This window comes from Xiphias gladius, chromosome 11 (assembly GCF_016859285.1).
Source record: "Xiphias gladius isolate SHS-SW01 ecotype Sanya breed wild chromosome 11, ASM1685928v1, whole genome shotgun sequence".
NCBI lineage: Eukaryota > Metazoa > Chordata > Actinopteri > Istiophoriformes > Xiphiidae > Xiphias > Xiphias gladius.
In genome coordinates this window covers 15,502,987-15,526,529 of record NC_053410.1, presented here as the reverse complement: position 1 = coordinate 15,526,529, position 23,543 = coordinate 15,502,987, and the positions used below count along the sequence as shown (strand labels likewise).

The following is a 23,543-nucleotide window of genomic DNA, read 5'->3' as shown; positions in this document are numbered from 1 at the left end:
GAGGCTAATGGTACCTGAAGCTGAGACTTTGTATCACATGAATATGGGGGACTGAAGCAGGTCTTTTATGCTCAAGTTGTACAAACGCAGAGTGCCAATGGCTATAAGGAAACAGTAACAGTAAGGAAATTTATTCAGTATTCTGAGTGGATACTGAGTCAGATAAGTTTGGACTGTGTTTTCACACAGGGGGCTTCACTACTATCGTGACATAATGGCTGGTGAGATGCATATTGAGCATGTTGGGCCTCCTGGGATTCACTGTCACTCTCACCCTCTGAATAGCTCTGCTCATATTGTTAAATTCTTGTAATTAATTCTCTGATCATACCCTTTAACTGTGCTACTTCCCATCTTAATAAAACAGCCTCTTAACCTCTGAAACAGGTTCTGCACATTCTCTTGGTTGCTTTGCCATTGTTCAGTTTTATAGTCCTGCAGATACTTGCAGGTATCCTCTCTCACTGAGGCCTTCCTTTCTGCTGTCCACCATCTTCCGGTGGAGGGGCTTGGGAATCCATTTTCCACCATACAATAGCATTAGCTCTTGCTCAAAAGACCATGAAAAAACTACAGTGAAGGTGGTGTTGTAGGCTGACTGGTCATCTGATGTAGAGGCCACATTTAACACTGGATCCATAAAGACGTTCCAACAATTTTTTTGTTACACTCACAGACGATTAGCTAAATGGCTAAATGAATGGATGGATGTTTATTTCACTGCATGAAAGGAGATATCAAAATACATAAAGACAAAAATAAATACAATTACATTTAAAATTAAAATGTCAGTACTAACAAATAGTTGAATAAATGAAGTAAAATAGGCCCACATTATTCAACTTACTTAATGTATGCATCCACTATCTTAGCATTTCCCTTGTCTTCAGGGTATTAAACATAGGAAACTAATGTAATGTAATTCAATAACCATTAAAAAAAAAGCCATGAAACAGTCATGTAGTCCAAATGTTAACCAAAATAAAATAACAGATAAAGTTAGAAAGTCCCTTCTTTAATTTACAGTGGTTCTTTCTTTGTTCTGGTCACAATGGTTTGAAGGGAAAAAGGGCTTTGCTGGCCAAACGGGTGGCGTTATGTAACTTCTTGGGTGTGGTTAGCAGGGCGACAGCCTTTGCAATGTAGAGTTAGGTGTGGCGATTTCAGGTAACGCTGAGTATTTAAACTTGTGATTAACAAAAAACAATGATCAAAATAAAAAAAAATAATTAAAAAAAGCTTTATTAACAATGACATCACAAAATATTTCTATAAAGGCTACAGTAGAGTATTCAACTGGCTCGGAAAGTATTTTTAAAATCACATTGATATACATAAAAAACCATGTGGCTCAATCTCATGTCTCATTTGTTGTGAAAAACACACTCTACTACACATACACTGTAGTGGTTTCTACATTATGAAAAAAAATGCAATTAATAAAGGATTGACAAACAGTATGTTAAAGCAGTTTCACAGTGAAACGGACCATTATTGAATAGTTGATGGTCCTTCAAAGTAATAGGTTTCCATGGAAACCAGGAACTAAATATCTTCAGAAACAGAATATATGAGAGGATTTATGTAAAGCCTCTGAACACATTTGTAAAGCAAGACAATTAACCTGCACAAAAAGTGAGGGTATGTGCGATCATGTATCGTCCAGGATAAAATTTATAAAACTAAACTTCACAGGCAAAAAAATATTCAGCTTTCACTCCAAATCGTAGTTGTCGTATGATAGCTGCTTCAGATGTGTGATACTATCTGAAATAAAATCACAAAAAATGGGAGAAACTATTATTAGTGACATGATAAAATTGTTTAGCATCTAACACAGAGATTTGCAGAAAATTTCTTACCCAGCACCCACTGCTCAGACAGGATCCTGCTTCCCTCCGGTCTCCTGCCGCTGTACCTCCCTATGCAGATACCCGCCTGCCGCACAGTTTTGCAGATTGTTCCTCCACAGAGCTGGATCAGCTCCACCAGACTCTGAGTGGGCGGCTGGGAGTGCTGGGACACAAACATGGCTGGCTGTCCTTGGAACAGGTCCTGCTGGTGCTCCCCAGCGGACAGGTGCCTCTGGAGACGACAGATCTGAGAGGAGAAACTGACAGTTAAATGCCAGACAAATTAACTGTTTTCAAGAGAGATACAATCAGGATGCAGGAACTGTTCAGCTTCTCTGTTCAAGAGAAACACCAGAAGAACAGCCAACAGCTCAACAGGCTTTCATAAAGGATCATCTGAAAAATTGCTTTTTTAAAATAAACTCATGATAACAGGAATATGATAAAGGGAACATGTTATCATATTCCCATTTTCCAGAAGTGTTAAAGGAATAGTTTGACATTTTGGGAAAGAAGCTTTATGCTTTCTTGCTAGGAGTTAGATGAGAAGATTGATACCACTCTCTGTATAATAGCTAAATATGAAGCTACCACCAGCAGTCAGCTAACTTACCTTAGCACAAAGACTGGAAACACAGGGAAACAGTCCAAAGATAACAAAGTCCGCCTACCACCTCAAAAGCTGATTAATTAACACGTTATATCTTGTTTGTTTTATTTGTACAAAATCCAAAGTGTAAAAACGACAATTCGCTGTTATATCGGGGGTTGTGAGCCAGACTATTTCTTGGCTGGGACCTGTTGCTAGGCCACCAGAGAAGACTCCAGGAAGTTACTGGTCACTGTTGAGAAATATTTCACATAGACATGAGAGTGGTATCAGTTTTCTCGCCTAGCTCTCTGCAATAAACTGAATAAGTTTGTTTCCCAAATTGTCAAGCTATTACTTTAAATCTAATCTTAAATCTTAATGTAAACTAAAGGCGGTGAACCTGTTGCATCAAATATTTTGTTATTTAACAGAACTATTCATACTGACAGAAAGTTGTAACAAGGCTGTCGATTCCACTGTAAAATTTCATGATAAATTCAGTGAAATCATATTTTTCTTTGAATTCACAATATCACAATATACAATATACAACTCACAATAGTGACAATATTTAGGGTTTACTGTGTGGGTTTTGATTAACTTTTGATTGATCTGGTTAATTTGAAATTTTGTCAGACTGAGGTTGGGTGGAGATAGCCTGGGAGTTAAATGTCACCAACCTCTATGATGGTGTTACTCATAACATCATCGGTGGCTCTGTTGTATTCAAGTGTCCCAGTGAGCCACGACAGTGTGACCAGCATGAACAATACCAGGACCCTGAAACTGAAGCGGCTAAATGGAAGTCAGACATCATTAATTTTTTTTATTTACATCTATGCTTTTCCTACAGTGAAATGTTTAAAATGTTGTCTGTGAAAAAGGCCCATGATAACAGTCTGAATAGTTCCACCCAGCAGTGCAACACAGCTAAGAGGAAAACGAGGCAGCTGTCAATCAAACACTGTCCATAGTTTAACCAATGTCCTGATTATTGTTCACTCAACTCATTAAATTACGTTTGTTCTGAAACATTGTTAGGTTGTTGGCATACTTCCCAGCATTCACTGTGTGTTTGGGAGTTCAAGAAACCTCTCTCTCCTTTAGTTCTCATGAATTGGGGCCTAAAATGGAAACTCATGTCTCTCATATTTCATGGATGTATCTCATGTGAGTCACAGGTCTTCTCTCTGATAAACATGAAAACAATACTAAACATGATGAAAATTTGTACCATCAACCTGCTTTAACACCAACCTGCCCAGGGACCTCCTTTTGCCTAAATCTGACAGATCATATTACATACATCATATCGTCAAATAAATGAAGTATCCACTTTTACCCCCAAAAAACCTAATTTGTAAGTCATTAGAGTCACAAATTTGAAAATGCCTGAACGTGGCTGCTAGTGATACAGCAGAGGCTGAAACAATTTGGCTGTGAGGCACATGAAAAACAGACAGTGGAATACTACTACTGAAAGACCAAATGTAGATGAAATCCAATTTAAATAGCAACTTTTATTAGCATGAGTAAACACTGCTAAGTCATTGCTGAAAGTGAAACATGAACTATTTTTAAAAATCATTAACAGACTCAGTTTTACAGTAGAATACCATTAACAAACGTTGAAAAAACTATTCAGCACTGTTTTTGTTTACTCACAATTTTAATGTAGCCTGGTCACTTTCATTTTTAAGTTTGTATGTAAATCACATTAACTAAGACAACTATCTCACTGTTGAGCTGTGAGTGAGCTACAATGCCATCTAATGTGCCTGGCTTCATTTCTGCAGCCCACATAGCTCAACGAGTATCATCAGCTCCGAGCATGTGAATCTTTTTGAGGTTCTGTTTCTTTTTGGGTTTGGTGAGTGACGCTCTCACCACAGGCCTGCTCTGTAACCTGCATGGGTCAGTTGCTTAACTCAAGGGGACCAATCTGCCCTATTCCAAGTTGAATGTCAGGAAACGAGCTTTAAGGCTTTCAGTCTTTTGTCAATGTTCACACAGGTTTCACTTTACGTCAATAATCAGGGATTGGTCAGAGGGTTCAGAGACAGGGTCAGGTTAACGTTAACCCACATTGTGCACAGAAAAGAGCCTTTAAAAACTAGGAAAAACAGTCCAACACAAAAGGGCAAAATAGAAGAGAGATAAACAAAATGCTGACACAGAAAGCACATGTACAGTAGTGTAGATGATGAGTATTTTACTGCCAAGGATACAATATTAAGCCTCTGGAAACTGGGTTTCAAGTAGTTAAATAAATATATAAAGTTGTCGGTATTATGGGTCAGGCAAAGCTTAGTTCTACCTGTTTATTACACTGAGTTATATCACACAAACAATCTCAAACTGCTTTTGAGAAAGTGGCTTGATCAATATGTGAATTTGTGAATATATTTAGGATTTTTGTCAAAATTTGTGAATTTAAGTCTAATCAGTCTAAATGACCAAACAGGCATGAACATGGGTTCTCGATTAAGTGCCATTAAACATGTCACTGTCAGTATGTCAGTATTTTTACATGCGGTGGTGTGTTCAAGAGCAGATTGGATTCGTGTAAATTTTATTTCATGTCTAGAATAATACTGCATTAAAGATACATTTATAATAACCCACATCTCTGTCTGCATATGAAAGTGGCAAGATATGAAACTGCTGTCTAATGTGGCACTAAAATTATTCATATGTAAATGAGCTGCAAGCAGAAGCCTGCTGGTTTGTTGCATTTCTGGGAGTCATGAGCGCTGAATTTTTAAAATCTCAAGAGGACGGGGTCATAGAGATGCCAGTGGTGACAAGCTTTCTCTGATAAACGCTCTTGAAATTGTTACAGCTTAGATGAACTGCATTTTATTGTGCCAGCAACAATTTTTTTGTGCTTCACATGGGAAATCCCACCTCCTTAGTCTGACAACCTGATCAATATCTCTTCAGCCAGTAATGTACATGAGTATGTACATTTTTCTTGTTATGCACAGTGAGTCTTTGGAGAGGGCGGGCAGAGAGGCAGGCAGCTTGTGCAGCTCTTTAACAACCAATACCAGGCAAGAATAAATTAAACCTAGCAGCCCTGTATAAATGAAATACAGTGAGGTCTCGACGGTTCAGCAGAAGTCACATTGTTTGCTCACAGCATGAGCAAACCGTCTAATGTATGGCATATACAGTATAGGATGTAGCAAATTAAATGAAGGAATGATCCCTGGGAGTCCTCTGTGCTTTCAATAACCATAAAACAAATTGAAATGCAAGAGCTGGTGTAGACAAATCTACTGTTTGAGTGATTCAGCGTGAACACCTGAAAAAGTCAAGTGTTTTTGGAATGACGACAAGTCCTTCCTCTTTGGTAATGTGCCTTAAATATGTTGCATTTCCCGTATACAGTAACTATTACATCAGCCTACTTCCTACAATTCTGTTTTGGTATTTCTATCCCACTGCAGAGGGCAAATCTAAGGCTTTCCTGTCAAAAAATAAAATATGGTGCAGTTGACACTAAAATGTGGTTATGCCAGGGTAAAATGACTACTTGGTACACAATACAAAGCTCAATTTGTCTATAATTATGTTCCAGCCTGTCCCAGATCGTCTGTTTTTTGTAGGGGGTAAAGAGTGAAGCTACTGAAGCTATAGCTGAGAGTCTGTGATCGAAGAACATTCCTGCAGTATAGGACAAAACGTAATCCTGTGTCAATGCCCTTCCTGTACAGCACACCTGCACTCTGTTCCCCACTGTGACATGACAATGCTCAGACAGACTTAACTGACTGCAAAAACTTTATCAGGCTGGGATAATGCTGCAATTAGGATAAAAGGCCCCAAACTTTCCATTTGTGTCTTGCAGGATAGTCTAAAAAAAAAAAAATCTTCTAGTAAACATAACACAGGGGTGATTAATTTTCAAAACCACTTTCTATTGAAAAAAAATTGTTTAAGCCAAAGAAAACAAGTTACTAACTCAAGCTTTTCGGGCACGTTTTTCACAGACAACGAAAATATTCCTAAAAATTACAACTCTGCCTTTTAATAAGACAGGAAAACATTCAGTCTTTTCTTAAAAATCTGTATTAGTCTTATCATTTTCACATTTGCACATATCACACTTAAGTGTGTGTTTATCTTTATGTTATCATTTTTTGTCATGCTATTTCAAGCTAGTGTTTCCAAAGAATGTATCCAATTTTTGATTTTAAGAGAAAACAGAGAAACAAACCACTTGCCCATAACTTTTCAAATTTGAAAAGTTATTTGCAACAGCAAATACTGCTTCATTAAATTTAAGAATCAGAGGTCTGCCAAGTGCAGATGCAAATAAAAAGGCCACGACTGTTTTGTGGTCAGAGATTATCAACTGACAACTTTAGGTTGTACAAGTAACCGATAATATGAAACTTTATGGACTCTAAGACCCCAAGGCAAATCTGGGAATTTCGAATTGTTTTATGATCATTATGAACTTGCAAAATGAACCTAATTCATTTTTTTAAAAAATGAATAAGAAGGAAAGAAGAATAGAAAAAGTCTCAGGAAAAGGGAAAAATCAGTAGATTTCAGTAGATTTTGCTTTTAATATGGATTTAACATTTTTAAAAAGCCATGTAGGAAAATACATGGGAAAAGTTAATAATGTAATTTAAACAAAGGCTTTTTCCTTTGAATCTCCTGTTCAAAGATGCTAAAGTGTTTCTCATAGGTCGGGAAACATTCTTCAATGAATGGGTTGGACACGGATTCTATCACAGTGTCCTGATGGTGGACAGCTGCATCCTGAGTAGCTGTTTAACTACAGCAAAAAAAATTGTAGAGGATATAGTGAAAGATGTGTAGTTTGTGCATCTGCTCCTCTGTGTCGTCAGTAAGTGTGTACTAAAAGGAATCTCCGCTGCTCTTCACAGTGACTGGCCACAGTGTGGGGGGAGTGGTTAAAAATCAGAGGGGCCATGGGCAGCTCCAACAAGTGGCTGAGGGCTTGATGAAAGGCGAGCACATGCAGTTTAGCACCGGTAACCCACGGGGAAAAAAACAATACCTCTAATTCGTGATTGCTTTTTCTCCTCCTACCACTGAGAGGTAATAAAAGGAATCTACAGAGCCTCAAGAGGAGTGTTTACACTTGGATGCTGTTGGGGAAAGACGCACAATCATTGAGAGAAGGTTAAGGAAAACCTGACAAAAATCCAAGAAGTTACAATTGTGCTAAGTTTATTTTTAGGTAAATAACACTACTATGAAGATGCTAAATGTGGAATTACTAGTTTTAAGTATCTGCCTTGGTCTGGGGACAGGATACAGTGCTGCTGGTAAGAGACAATATCAGATCCAAAACGGGCCATGTAGCTACACCTTTCTGCTGCCTGAGCAGGAAAACTGCCAAACCCAGAGCAACAGCTACAACTATCCAGTTCAAAAGGATGGACCCATGGACAACAACGAGTCGGCTCAGAGGCTGGAACAACTGGAGATCATCATGGAGAACAACACACAGTGGCTGCTTAAGGTAATGTTGAGTCATATCCATGATATCAACATCAATATAACTAACTCAGATTCCAATGACTTCCGCTATTACAGCGATTTTAGACCAACAGTCTTCATGCAGAAATGAAAAAAGTCTGTTTAGGTATCTGAGAGACGCTGACAAAATGTGCTAAAGAGCCGAACAAGCCTCCATACAGGTGTCAGTGGAAGGATTTTTTTTTCCACTCAAATTTTCTGGGCCTTAGAGGTAGAGAGTTTTAAAGAAAACCAAACACCTAGTATGGATAATACAAGTAAGTTGGTATGAAATGTGTACTTTGCCAGATTTTCCCCAAAAACTCTCATGGAAGTTTCTAATTGACCTCAGCAGGAGGAGCAGGCAAATTGTAACATCCAGAATGACAAGAAACTTGTTTTTTCTTTCTGACTCAGACAATTTCATGTGATGTGCAGATTATTTGGGCTCATACTAAACCACTAGCTTTTCGTTAACTGCCATGCTGACACGAGTAACACTTGACCAATAGCAACAAAATAAGAGTGATAAAACTGCTCCACTAAACAAAAGACATGAGCAAAGGTTTACTTTAGCGAGAACAATTTGGTCTAAATATATAGTTACTGTATGTAACTATATATTAAAAAAAAAGCTCTCTCTCTTTTTTTTTTTTAAAGGCCAACAGATTCTTTGGGAATCTTTTTTGAGTAAGCTAAGGTGGAAAAGAACACAAAAAATGTGCTGAATGTTGATGATGCACTTTTATTCAGTACAAAAGGACATAATGGCTCTGACAATTAACAAAAACTCAGCACAGGCGTCCCCACGAGGGATGCTTGCTTCCTTTTCAGTTTGCTGAACCATTACTCGTGCAAGAAAAGAAGCGAACTGCTTCTTTTCTTGCTCCCTCTCTTCATCCACTTCAGAATGTGATTAATGATCAGCACCATACAACACGAGCCAAACAAGACAAGAACATCTCACAGCTTGATCATACAATTCCTGTCTCATAACACAGAACAAGCTCTGATCCGTTCCACAGGAGAGCTCAGAGGGCACTCGTCTTTGATGTTCTTTGATGATCTAGACAGTGCTACCCAGTAACTATGCTCACACAGACAAAAACCCACGTACTGCGGCAGAAATCAAAGGCCTATCCAAACACAAGTGAACATTTTACAAAGCCCAACAGCACATCTTATATAGTAACATGCTACGTATTTCTTACAAAGAAGGAAGCATTTCTGATTAATAATGTGTCACCAAGGATTTAGCTGTACTTGTATCAGCATGCTTTATCTGTTTCACATTATTCTGTGAGGACACCAGTACGTTCTTCTGTTGTGTGACTTCACCACATTAATTTGCACTTCTGAGAAGATAAATATGGGAGAAGAAATCACAGCTAAGGTGTGAAGACTGATAACATTAACGTTAAGTTTCACAACACAAAGGTTCCTACCTAAAATAAACCTAAAATTCTGCCATAAAGAACAGAACTGATTTGTAAGAACAAAATAGTTTTTACAATACTCATGATGTCTAATAGTACCAAAGTATAACACAGATTCTCACTATTAAATATTATACCTTACTGTGGGGCTCTGCATTACCAAAGGGGAACCATTAGACATTGTAAAGGTCTCTAGTGTGCTATGGCCATTAATATCTTGGCCATATTGACCAGAGAAATTATGTGAAAACAATGATCTAATCATTCAGCTTGCTAAGTTGTTGAGTGTAGTGGAGAAGTGTGGTGCTCAAGAGTTGCACCACAGATAAAATAAGAAAGCCACGTTTCTCTTACAACTAAACAATAAAAAAGATATACAGTAGAGACTGCTTTCAGGTGTGATTTAAGTATTTAAGATAATCAGAATATTGTCACTCAGTTTTTATGAAATTCCTATTTACGCTGCACCTTCTGACGACAACTGAGGAAAACAATTAGGAACAAAGTCATTCCTCACTGACGCCTTTGAGGCATACAGAGTAAGCAACTGATTAGATCACTGACTGTCAATGGGACATCCTGCCAACAATTCAAATGAAAAACTTCCACCTACCACACATCTCTGTGTGTATTCAAGAGCACAAACAAACTGGACACCAAGATAGAAGGACAAACAAAATCAGCACTAATTGCAGCTGTTAGTTGTATTTGCCATAAGAAAAACAATAATAAAACCAGCTGTTTGGGGTTGCATTACTGACTGATGAGTAAATAACAAAAGTGATTATGCAAACTTACTGTAAATGACAAACATATTTAACTGACACTGGTATCCAGTTGTACACAAGTCATACTGTCATGAAGGATGTAACTCCTCACTCAACACTTCCATCCTGTTTACACGTCGTGTGACCTGATTGCCACTCAGGAACACCATGCAGGAAATAACTTAATGATTGGTCTTGGTCTAAATCTGGCAATACTGTAAGGTAGGTAAGAACACTGACCCCCCCCCCCCAATCATATTACTATGATTAACCGGTTAAATATTTGATAAGGGAAGTCAGAACTCTAATTGTTTTGTATCATCTTGAGATAGTTTATTAATTCATTATTTCATTATATTAATTTACCATTTGATTACTTTGCCAGGAAAATATTTCCACATTTGGCCTTTAGGACAAACAGTCACATCCTGTTTCAACTGAAGGAGGCTTTTAAAAATTTCAAATACCTTGTCATGGGACATTTCTGTTACATTAGATCCCCATGGCTCTCCTTAAATAACGGAAGAATTGTGTTGTCATAATTTCACTCTGGTACAGTAACATCATCGCATTTCAAAAAGGGGATGTGAAATGCATCTAACTCATTATCATCTAATTTTTACAATAAAAAATACACAAACTATGACAATACAGATTTTTTGAAACTGATAAAATCTTTCTCACCAGGATATTTTGGGAAAGCCTCTGTAGTCCTTATCTGATGTGTATAAGAAGGGAGCAAAAATAATACAACAAAAAAATATACGCAATTCCCACTATGTACTGTTATGAGAAGTTACTGAGTTACAAAATAATACATTTGTGAACTTATTTATTTTTTAAATTGTTTTCCTGTATGACACATGGCATCTTACCTAATACTAATACACAGTATGTCTGTCATAAAGTTGGGCAGCTGTCCATTCTTCAGTGACTCTCTATGACAATAGTATTAACTGCACCCCAGTTAGTAACAATGACCGCAAAATTAATGTTAGTGCTTGAACTGAGAAGTAAAAAGGATTTCTCTCTCATCAACTACAAACGGGTTTGCTCAAGAACTCCAGCGAAGAAACAGCTGTTCTCTCTCCAACACAACAGTAGCAGATTATAGTGAGCAGCACATGATTGTCAGTCTGTGAACTACCCTATGACTGTAATGCAGCATTGTACATGCACAACAAAACCGTTGGTTGATGGTACTAATCCAGAAACCTTAAAAAACTCTCTAAAGCCAGTTGTCTTTCTTCTGTGTTGCAGCTAGAGAACTACATACAGGACAGCATGAAGCAGGACATGGTCCAAATCCAACAGACTGCTGTACACAACCACACAGCTACGATGATTGAAATTGGAACAAACCTGCTGAGTCAAACCGCTGAGCAAACAAGGAAACTAACCAATGTGGAGGCACAGGTGAGGCTTTGCTTTCAGTTTTTTCCTGAGGTACAGAAATGTAACTTGCAGAAAAGCACACTCCTGCCATGCAATACAACACTCAGAAAGTCAAAACTTGTCAAGAAAGTTTGGACCTGTCTACATATAGGCACAACAGATTTCTCAACAAAATAACGAGGTTGTTCAACAGTGTGCTCTATGAGACATTGCATTAAATAATGTAGCTTCAGAGTGTTAAAAAATAAGTGGAGGGAAAAACATGACTGCTTCAGTTTATTATTGTGGCTACACGTCAATGACCTTATGTGAGCCAACTGTACAGCATTTCCTGTTATTAGCACACTCATATTCCCAAAGAAAGGGTCTATCAGTTTGTCACAATCAGACATCCGTCTGCTCAAAGACATCAACAGCTCCATTGGAGACACATAACTAGGATCCATGTAAACAACCTGCTTTTTGCTGAGTTCAGTTCCTCCAAAATGGGAAATTAGAGGCCAGGTCCCCAACCCCAGAGTTTAGTTCAATACATCTGTCCGTGAGAATACATGGATTTTGAAAATGTTTTCCCTTGTTCAGGTATGTCTGCTGTATGGGAATTTAGTTGTTCTTTCCTGTCATGCTTTTCCATTTTGCAAATGCCTGTTTGTTAACTCTAGAAGTGCAAACTGGCCGTGTGTTGTGCTTGATCCACTAATGCAATAAAAAACAACAAATTGCCTGTTGACCAGGCAAACATTTGTTGAACTGTTATACACATGTTTATTGCTCTTTTACTATATCTTCCTTCATGTTACATTTCTTTTTACTTTCTTTTTTCTAAGCTGCTGCAAATTGTTTTACAATTTGCATACTACACTTAGTTGTCAGATTATTAGGAACGCCTAGCTAAAACTAACGCAGTCTAATACAACATTTCTGCAATAAATCCACCTTCATGAAGGTTATTTTTATTGAAATTGTTTTAAAGAGGTGCTGACTCAACTGATAATTTTGATAATTATTATAATTCTGGAGGATGTAGTTTGTGGTGTTGTTGAACAGTATTGAATTAAATAGAGAGACGTTTCTGTTATTTAGTCTAGACTCATTGATATAAATGGGGTGGACAAAATAATAGACACACCTGTTCATATAAAACAATGAAGTTCAACAGCAACACAAACTGCATCCTGTATTAGTTTTAGCTAGGTGTACCTAATAAACTGCCAACTGATTGTATATTAAACATTACAATGGAGAAAAGTAAGATGCAACTGCCTAATTTCAAGTTAAAAATATATTCCTCTGTCCATAGTATGTAAGTGTTTCATTAGAATACATCCTGTTTCCAGATGTTAAACTTGGGACCATGCTGTGTTGTGTGTGGAAACAAATGTCATTATTGGAGGACCCTGAGCCATTCTTGAAGCTGATGTGAAACATTTGACTTGAGCGTTTACATTATAGTGTGGGCATGTAAAAATCTACAGATGCATTAGTGGATTACTTCATAAGGTATCTCTGGGACAGAACTGAACTGCTAGTTATTTATTTGCAGGTAATTCATCATACAACTCGACTTGAGCGCCAGCTTCTTGAGAATTCCTTGTCAACCAACAAGTTGGAAAAACAACTAATCGTCCAAACAAATGAAATCAGCAAGCTGAATGACAAAAACAGGTGAGGACATTAAATCACATTGCAAAATAATTTCAGGGTCAGGTTCAGTGTGAAAAGCAAAGAAAGCTTGCCACTGAGCTTGTTGCCTTCTTCTCCTCAGCTTCCTGGAGAGAAAGGTGGAGGAGATGGAGGAGCAGCGGCAGATGGAGCTGAAGATGCTTCAAGAAGAAAAGGAGCAACTCCAGACTCTGATACTGAAGCAGACCGCCATCATAGGCGAGCTGGAGCAGCAGCTGCTCAAGGTCTCTACCAACAACACCGTCCTACAGCATCAACAGCAGGAGCTGCTGGATACTGTGAACAACCTCATTTACACCATCTCTGTCAGCTCAGCTCGAGGTGAGTCAGCACTTCAGGTCATCATAACCTCTTTATGCTACAGTTATCAATGAAAGGCGTGTACATTTTTAAAGTATCATATTAGTACACCCAGAGTCTTGTCCTGTCAGCCAAGACTGCTGTAGCCTCTGGAACTACTGAGGGGCGAACACAATTTAAAGGAATAGTTAGACTTTTTGGTATACAGTTACTTTCTGGTGGAGAGTTAGATAAGAAGAGTGATACCACTTTCATATTTGTCCTTTAAATATGAAGCTATATTCAGCAGCTTGTTAGCATTGGAAAGAGCCAGCTAACTAAACTAGGAGTCTCTGGGCTGATTGCCTACCAAGTGCTCAGAGCCAAAAAATAATCCATTGCGGGTAGTTGATTGTTTTACCTTTGTACAAAACCAGGCAAGCTGTTTATCCGTTTGAAGTTTTTAACAGTAAAAAATCAAGTGGTATCGATCTTGGTGCTGGCGTACTTGAGCACACAAAGGAGTCACACTGACAGTAAAGAAAAGCATATTACCATTTCTATTATTACCAGTTCCGACAGCGTGGCAGGTATTGTTTTCACCTTGTGAGTCTTTGTGTGCGTGTGTCATCATGGCAAAATGTGGTCCTGGAGACACCTACTGTTGTGGGAACTACCACATAGGTGTTTTTGAGTAGTCTGGCAGGTGTTTATATGTCTGTCTGTCTGCCTTTCTGTCTGTGGACAAATTTTCTCTCAAAGGAGAACACTTAAATGCTGTGCAATTGCATTCTTTCAAATTAACAGGGCTGATTTTCCTCTGCAGAGACCAAAACTTTCATGATGCAGGACACTCCTACCACATTCATGGACTGTGCTGCTGTCTACAAGTCAGGAAACACCCAAAGTGGAGTCTACACGCTCACATTATCCAACACTACAATAGAGGTTAAGGTAAAGTAAGCCTGTTTAATTGTTTCACTGGCTGGCTTAACCCTGAGTGAGTAGTGCACTCAGATCAGCTTAAGATATAATAAAGAACTTAGGAAGTTCAATAATGAAGTGAAGGACTTGTAGTAGAGGTTTGTTTTGCTGGATCATAGAAAACCCCTCAGCGTATATATGTGTGTACATGCACAGATTACATAATGTCATGACAGTGCACATATACAGGTACACGCACACAGACATGTACTGACCAACCCACACTTACACAACCTAGTAAATAAAACACTGTACACTACTGGATAAAGAGTTCAGTAAACAGTATTGTGTTTGAGGGCGGCGTAGTTAAATTTAAAAGTTCTCAGACTTCCATTAATGATGTGCATGCTTGAGCTAAAACTGTGATCTCCTTAGATACTTTTCAGTGATTAAGACTTGGACTTCAATTCTGTATCCCTTCCCTGCAGCTTAAAGGTTGTTTAAACCAAGCTTAAATAAGACGGCATTGTCAAATTATAAATGAACATGAATTCTTTACAGACCATTAATTTTAAATTATTAATTATGGCCACTTCTTTTTTCTTGTGTTTGAAGGCTTTCTGTGACATGGAGACAGAAGGAGGTGGCTGGACAGTCCTACAAAAACGCTTTGACGGCCGTGTTGACTTTCACCGTACGTGGCAAGAGTACAAAAAGGTAAAACTATCAACGAGAAATTCTTCCCTTAAAAAAATATATCCTAGGCTACGGTTTTCCTTCCAAGTGCACAACACAGTGGCCAGATTTAGTTTTGGCCATCAACTGAAAGTTTTTCAAGGGCCTAGTGTTTCTGCAATGTTATAGGCGATACCTAGTTGCAATCTGAAGAAGAAAAAGAAAAATTATAGCCAGTAACACAGAGACCTTAAGTGATCACCATCTGCTATTCATCAAAGTAATGCTAGCTGGTCCACCCCCAAATTTTGAAATCACAATAATTTTAGCTATTTGCCATTTTTCCAGTACCACATTCAATCACACCATATTTAATATTTCTGTCTGTGCATCTGAAACCATGATTATAAGCTACAATCAAAAAGGGGGATTCCTAAAAATTGTGACCACTATTGTGAATACCAAGTATGAGATAAATGGTCCAACACCATGCCAAAATGAATCTCAAGTCCAATCTCAAGTCCCCACTGAGCAATCATAACAGAGGAAAGCATTCATGCCATTTCCTTTGCAGTTAAAACTGGTATACTTTCTTATTGACATCTAATTGTGAATTTGAATATTTGTGATTGATTTGTTTAACTGCTGAATATGTTTTCAGTATTCTGATAAAATATCTCACTTCCAGGGAAAAATATCTTTCAGTGTAATAGCCAAGGAATGAACAGTATATTATTCTGTCTGTTCGGCGTTTTGTTCATTGAAATAGCAATCTATATGCCTCGGCCGCAGGGGTTCAATAAGGTTTAATTACATTTCTTATGTTTCTTTTCAGGGGTTTGGAGAACCTTCGGGGGAGTTCTGGTTAGGAAATGAATTTGTCTCCAGACTGACAAATCAACAGTCCTACAAACTAAGGATCCAACTGAGTGACTGGGAAGGAAATTCTGGATTTTCACAATATGATCAATTTTCTCTGGACAGTGAAGCACAAAATTACAGGTACGTCGTACAGACAACATCAAAGAATTTTTCCCTTAGTAATTAATGTGTTGCATTCAAGGTGGCAATTACTAAACATTTAGTTTTAATTTTTGCTATCAGTCAAAATTTCACAGCTCATGACATTCAAGTTATTGGGGACAAAGAAGCCCATCAGCAAATATTACTGCTTCTGTATTACAACCGTTATTTTGCAGTCTACTATCCTAAACACATACCAAAAAACTGTTGCCTGTTCTCAGCCAAGGAGTGTAACTGACGTGCAAAAAAAATTGATGCAGTACCTCATGAAACAAGGTGTATTCATAAGAACTCACATTTAGTGTAGTGTAGTGGTAATCTATTTCATACATGGATATCTCTTAAGCTAAAAGTATAGGAGCTTTGGCTGTAATTATTTTCTCATACAACATTCTCTAGTAGCCTGTATATGTCTTGGTCATCATGTAGTTTGTCTTTTCTTATTTAACCAATTGAAATAGAGTAAATAATAAAGTGAAATGATTCAGTCCGAGCATCAGGCTACTTCTCCAGAACTGGTTTATTGACAGTGAAGATGAGACGTCATTAATGGATAAACAGAGTTCTTGTGGCGATTTTCCACTGAATTTGCTCTGGTTGTTAACACCTAGCACTAATGTAAAAGAATGATTAATTCTAGTCTGCTATAATTTATTCAGACAGACACACCGAGTATCCCTGGACAGTGTCATGCAAATATTTATCTCCTGAAAAACTCTTTTGTAAAGACTAGCTCATAATCACGAATGCTGACCTACTGCTAATATTTTCAAGCACAACACATTATATAAATTCCTCACGTCCTCTGTTTCTTGCAGTATAAGACTATTTACTTTCTGATACTGATGTACTAGCATGAGCCCAAAGAAAATGTAATAAAACTTGTCAGTATCTGAAAAATAGGAAATACATCAAATGTCTTAGATTTCTAGCATTTAGTCTGCACCTCTTGGCAATAACACCTTCAGAAGTATTTTCTCTTCTGAACCTTAAGCTGACTTCAGGAATGGAATGGATACTTCCTTTGAAATGACAAACAGACCTTGAAATGCTCCAATTCAACACAGTTCTATTCATGTCTTAAGTCTACTATGACCAATTTGGTCTTCAGTTACTTGGCTCAGTGACTTATACCTCCTACAAAAAACTGCACAAATAGCAGAACACAAATCCTTTGGCAAGAAAATAAAAATAGCAACAAAATGTGAAATCATCAAGCTGCTTGTTAAAGTCCCAAACAGCAGCAAAAATAAACAAAAATTAAGGGAGCACACACTTAATCCTTATGCCAAAACCCATTTTAGATCTAGTATTAATGAAGCTATGACCAAACAACTGTATAAGTGAGTTGGACGTTGCCTTTTGAGGAACAGCAGTCACGAACTTCCTCCTCCTCTTCCTTCATTTTTCCTTTTCCATTCTACAGGATACACCTTAAAGGCTACAGTGGAACAGCAGGCAAAATAAGCAGCATCGGGCAGCCAGGAAGCGATTTCAGTACAAAGGATGCAGACAATGACAAATGTGTTTGCAAATGTTCACAACTGACAACAGGGGGTAAGAAACACATTTTTGAAAATAACTCGTTCATCAGGAAAATACAAAAATCACGTCAATTTGCGATGGGCACTTGCTGTGGAGCAAATTCCCACCCGTCCAAATCTTGGCAGTTCGCCAGAAAATCTTCAAGGGCATTTTAAGGGCTCCTGTACTTTTATGGCCAGGTCAAAGAGCACAATTAGCTCAGAGTTAATCACTGATCAACTCGTTGGGGAATTCAGCCCCTACAATGGGTGACATTAATAGCCTGGGAACAGAGCTTAAAGGTCCTCCTCCGTTCCCTTGCAAGTGACTCCGCTGCCAGAAGTTTGTCTCGCTCTGTATTGGGGTCTGCCAAGTGAGCATGAAAGCGTGAAAACACTAACCCTATCCCTTTTTCCCCCAAGAGGCGTCTCTCACAGGGGGCTCAATATGCACATCATGCACAATCGTGACTAACTGGCAATGACCCAGCGTAAAGAGTACAAATATGAAGTATGAAATATGAAGTTTTGAATGAACAAAAATTTGAATAAATGTAGTGAATCTGTATGTAAACAGGAGCTGAAAAATTATTACAAATGCCTCTCAGTATAATGCTTTCCAATACAACACAACCACTAACTATGGTTTCAAAGGGGAACACAACCAATTTTACACATCAAAGTCTGTTTACAGGTGTTGGGGGGTAATACTGCATATAGGAGAAAATTGTATATAGCCTTTCATGGTTTCAGATGGAGGGGCGCAAAGTCTGATAAATGTCTTCAAGTGATGTCACTTGAGTCAGTGTTGGTAGGGCTGAAGACTACAAGTTTGAAAATGGATGAAAAAATTCAAATCTGGGTGTATGGAGTTAGAAAGAAGTGAGCTCATGAGACCTCTAAAGCCCACTCCTCATCCCTGCTTGAGGCTGGCTGTTCGAGGCAACATTAGTCGCTACTAGCACAACACAGCCGAAACTGCAACCAAAATGTAAATGGTTGGTTTGCATTGTGGGTAATGTAGGCACCACGTTTGGACATGGACGAAGAATACGTAGAATAAAAAAACATGCTATCTATGATGCACAGATTTTGAGCGAGTCCGGCAATATTACAGGAGTGCAATCTTAAATCAGTGTAGTACTCTTTTAAATTTACCATTTTAAACACCATTCAACCACTCAATTATCATAGAGTCAAACCAACTCCTGTCTAGGAGATTCAACAATAAGTTGTACAAAGGACTATATATTGGAAGGGCCATATTGAATTGCATTCAATTGTTTATGCGTACCGAATGAACTGGTGACTCAGTGAAAGCCACCTTAGTCAGCAGAGTGATTTTATAGTATGTAAAACAATAATCTTATGAGCCACAGTCATTATATATTTCAAACTGAAAGATTAGGTTTTCAGGTTTTCTTGAATGTTGTTTACAGATACACATGCTGTTTCTAAGGACTCTACATGTAAGCCAAGATATCACTCCTGAACAAAAACAAAAATCCAGTGTTTAAAAGATCATAAATCAAGTTATTAGTCAAGTCAGTCTCTTCCCAGCACACACTGTTTAAAATTTAAAACGTGTCATGGGGACCTAAATCTAAAGGGATGTGTGTCAACGATGAGTGGCAACCCATTGCAACGAAAGAGAAATAGCAATTATACTGTCATATCCAATTCAACGCTGCCAAAATGCCTGCCATGACGGAAGAATGCACTGCCACTAGCCCTTCAGTAAAACAAGCTACCATATTATACTCTATAAAAGACGGCAATCACCATCCATGTTCTGCACAGAGTTGTATGCATTATCCTCTTCGACAACATTAGATTTAAAGTGCTAATTTTTTGTTTTGATGTTCTAGGCTGGTGGTTTGATGCCTGTGGTCCTTCCAATTTGAATGGGATGTATTACCAACACGGCCAAAACTCAAATCGCTTCAATGGAATCAAATGGTACTACTGGAAAGGCTCGGGCTACTCATTGAGGTCCACTACAATGATGATCAGACCAGCAGACTTCACAGGTCCCCTTTGAACTGTCATACTGAGATTAAACAAAGTGGGAAGGAAACTGCCTGAAAAACAGCAACAAACAACAAAACCAAAAATAAAAATTCTCAAGGGAGCCAAAGCACTTCATGAAAAATATTTTTACATACATTTGGAAAGACATATTTTTGCATGTTTATATGTTCAATAATTTGAATCAAATGGGTTCTTGCAAAAATTTGTGAAATGTGGACTGACAAAATGACACTGACGAATATCTATACTGAAAATACTTATGCCCGTGGTATGTATAGACAACTATAGGTATTGTGATTACATTTAGTTATAACAGCTAGCTAACCAAACAGGAGAGACCAGAGTAAAATGGAACCTTTATTAATTTAACTTCTTGAATGATTTTAATATAGTTTAAGCAGCAAATTAACTATGTTTTCAATAATAGCTGCCTATGTAATTTTAAGACAGAGACTATGGTACAACATGCTGACAAACAACTGGCTCAAAGTGATTTTATGTGTTCTGGAAAACTTTCTGTTGAATACCTAAAATGTAAATGCAAATGTAAAAATGCCACAGAAAATGTTTTATCTTAGGATTGTTTTTCTCCAGAGAATGTATGTACATTTGTTGTTTAATTTATAAGTAGATTTTAAGGTTGATATTTAACATTATTATATATGATAGAGAGATTTGTTAGAGAGATCTTGAGTGCCTCCTAGTTCCTAGCTAGTTAATGATTTCATTGCACATAAACTAAGAGGATATATTTTAATATAAGTCTCCATTACCTTTCCACATGTTCACACATGACGATGATGTCTTTGCAGTCTTTTGGGAATGTATTTTTTTATTTATGTAATGTGTCTTTTGAAGTTACAACAAGTAGAATTTATGAAAACTTGTAAAAGTGAGGAAGCTGAATTTCTCACCACTAAACACTCGCCTTAGGTTTTGCTAGAGTGGTTGTCTGTAATGCTCCGCCAGCTGTTATATATGTGAAGCTGACTATTAAAGACAACCACAAGGCAGTGAACTTAAGACCTTAGCTCTCAAGTTCTTTTCCACAATAGTCCTGCTCTACACTATAACAATAAACAGCCTGGTGAATGCACAATTGCCAGGTGACCACAACCTTTTCAGCAATGTTTTATCATTTTTACTACGAAATAAAAAAATTCTAAATTCTCCAAAATTTTTTTTGTTGATGCTGTTCCTTTCATGGTTACTAATCACAGTTCAACTAAGCATTTCAAATTAATTTATCTCCCAAATCCACAGAAAATATGGGTATAGATATACAGTATTTATAACGTGTCATTCACAATATGGTTGAAACAGTATATGTAATTTTAAACTGCAATATTGATATATGTCGTGACACAGTAAATTTTGGAGAAAATTGAGGAACTGCTTTTGAATAAAATAACCACATGTATACTATTAATATGAAAAACCAGTCAATCCAATATAGCCTGGTCTAATGTGGAGATACTAAAGGGACAGCTAAAGGAGTAACTCCATTGGCACAAAGATTTGAGTTGAAGTTACAATGGCAAAACTGTTTCACATATTGGCCTCATGTGACATGTATGCTTCAGACTTACTTACTGCCAATTCATTGAGGTCAATTATTATTATTTGAACAGAGGCACATAATATTAGTGTTAAACGTAAAGTTACAAGTGAGTGAATATGCAAGAGATATAAAATTCACTTTGAACATGGTTTTTCAAACAATGCTACTGAAATCAGTTTCTATCTTTGACACTAAAGATAGAAATTGCTGAGGGCAACACCACGCTCCATATGGCACAGGATCTGAATGAAAGAGAGGCACTTGTGGTTTGCCAATCACTGGATGCATCCATAAGAGTAAACGAGGCCTTAGGGACATAAAAATATTTTGTCTGTCGCAGCAAAAGCCATCACACAATTTCAAGAGGAAACGTGTTGACATTTGTCTGCATCAAGACCCCATGTCTTCCCTCACAGCGTCAGGAGAGGACAGTGATTCATGAATGACGAGTTCAGGAAGAGGCAACATTCACATTTCAAACAGGATGCTTCAGGAAAAACAAGTGGACTGAAAATGGATGACTGGTAATAAAAATTAGCAGGTTTCCGTCCAACTTCCTCAGCTTTGATTTTACGATCCTTTATTAGTTTTGAGTGTGAAAAAGGATCATTTATTTGGGTACAATTATTTATATACAGAAAAAAAGGTAATTATTATTGTAAAAGTGAATGAATTTAAACCATGAATGTAATGGTTTATAGGTTCTTTGTCTATATGTAAAGAAAAAAGATTGTTTATGATAAAATTTTCTTGAGTGAAAAATATGACAAACTTCTCTGTTGTCAGTAATAGAACTGTATTTGCATGCACCTCTAACTTAAGTATGGCACTTGAAACTTAAAATCAATATATCTGATTTTTGCACTAATGGAAAACTGATGAGGTTTACAATGAAGGTTAATGCTGGCAGTATTTGTGTTGTGGACTCTTTTACTAGTACTACTAGACTAGAGTACTGGTACTCACCTGTGCTGCTGGAAATTGGTCTGAAAGTTCATATGGTTCCTCTGGAATCCACTGCCTTTGCTCCAAACACCAGAGAATCTACTCAAGGAAAAATAAAAACAAAAGATAGTATAACACTTCATAATCAGTTTTAAATAATATGTAATGGCTTTTAAACATTAATGCACTACATACCCATTCAAAAGAGAGGATCCAGCAGCCACGAGCTATGCCCAACAGAATATTGAGAGTCCGCCGGTGACCCCCAGACACTACATGAGTTGTGCTCTCACAAACTCGGTCAACAATTGAAAAACCACCCAGTGTTTTCACCACCTGAACCACCGTGTGCTGCTGCCTACAAGAGTTGAATAGAGTAGAAAGCATCCAACAAGAATGATTAAACAAGACAAGTTTTCTAGTGACATCTATCTTAAGGCAAAGTTTTAAATGTTTGAGGTACTTACTCAGTTGGCATGCTTGTCATGACCAGTGTTCTCATAGCCTGAAACAATGACAAACACACAAAATTTAAGATAGAGAAGAAACATTTGCGTTACCAAATTTCTATTTTCTTAATTGATCTGGTATATCTCAACTAATATTGTGTAAACAAATGTAATTGTAAAGAAATTGGACAAAAGCTAGAAGTAAGGAACAATTAATGAAATCAATTAAACCGTTACACACATTTTCTTGAAGATCAATTAGTATAAGTCTGTGTTCAAGGCTTTATATCGTGTCACATATTTGGCAAACATTTAAAAATATGTGGAGAAGCTATAAAGTGTTGATAAAAGCACACATTTGGCTTAAGTTTAGTTTCTTGGCTTGTGTTTCAAGGAGCAAAAATAACAGACAACAGGGTTGAAACCTGTGAACTCCATGTAGAACAAATCTAAGATTTCAATTAGCCAAGATAATACAGCATCTATAAATTTTAAAAAATGGGTCAAAGACCCTTTGAAATTTAAAGCATATTATGTTTCTCCTTGGTGTGAATATCATGAGCTGGTTTGTTGAATGATACAGCACTGAGTACACAAAAGGATGATCATTTAACAGCCTGACATACAGTGTACTTTCAATAACCCTGCCAGATATATAGTTGCATGGAGACCAAAAAGGAAATCAAACACCAAGGCCATGAGTCGAGAAAAACATAGTCAGAGCCACTGAAACGGAACTGTAAATTTGTAACCTGACGACTGTGGTCCATCCAGCCTCGTACTTTGGCCCCAATACAGCAAGCTATCATCAAGAAAAACACCTGAGCAGCAGTTACAAACAGGACTACCAGGCACTTTCCCACCAGCCTCTGATATCTGGTCCCCCAGCTGGAAGTCAGGGGTTA

At 37.6% G+C, this 23,543-nt stretch overlaps 2 protein-coding genes across 3 annotated transcripts in view; one reads left to right on the top strand and one right to left on the bottom strand.

The window, feature by feature from the left end:
* Positions 1 to 797: 797 nt before the first annotated feature.
* The window catches only part of mcph1 (microcephalin 1), a 33,072-nt gene continuing 10,326 nt past the window's right edge, over positions 798 to 23,543 (bottom strand). The window contains exons 11-15 of one of the 2 annotated variants that reach the window (XM_040138375.1): positions 22,657 to 22,694; positions 22,385 to 22,547; positions 22,211 to 22,288; positions 1,863 to 2,100; positions 798 to 1,767 (exon numbers count right to left, since the gene is read on the bottom strand). In XM_040138375.1, coding sequence (XP_039994309.1) covers positions 1,715 to 1,767; positions 1,863 to 2,100; positions 22,211 to 22,288; positions 22,385 to 22,547; positions 22,657 to 22,694 — 570 coding nt within the window. In that variant the 3' untranslated portion in view covers positions 798 to 1,714. The remainder of the gene's footprint in view (positions 1,768 to 1,862; positions 2,101 to 22,210; positions 22,289 to 22,384; positions 22,548 to 22,656; positions 22,695 to 23,543) is intronic. The other variant, XM_040138376.1, reaches the window with a different exon arrangement.
* Positions 7,444 to 20,839, top strand: angpt2a (angiopoietin 2a). The gene is made up of 9 exons (XM_040138400.1): positions 7,444 to 7,951; positions 11,411 to 11,566; positions 13,089 to 13,210; positions 13,311 to 13,549; positions 14,334 to 14,461; positions 15,047 to 15,148; positions 15,942 to 16,108; positions 17,556 to 17,686; positions 19,521 to 20,839. The coding sequence occupies exons 1-9, from the start codon at positions 7,682 to 7,684 to the stop codon at positions 19,691 to 19,693; spliced, it is 1,488 nt and encodes a 495-aa protein (XP_039994334.1). The 5' UTR covers positions 7,444 to 7,681; the 3' UTR covers positions 19,694 to 20,839.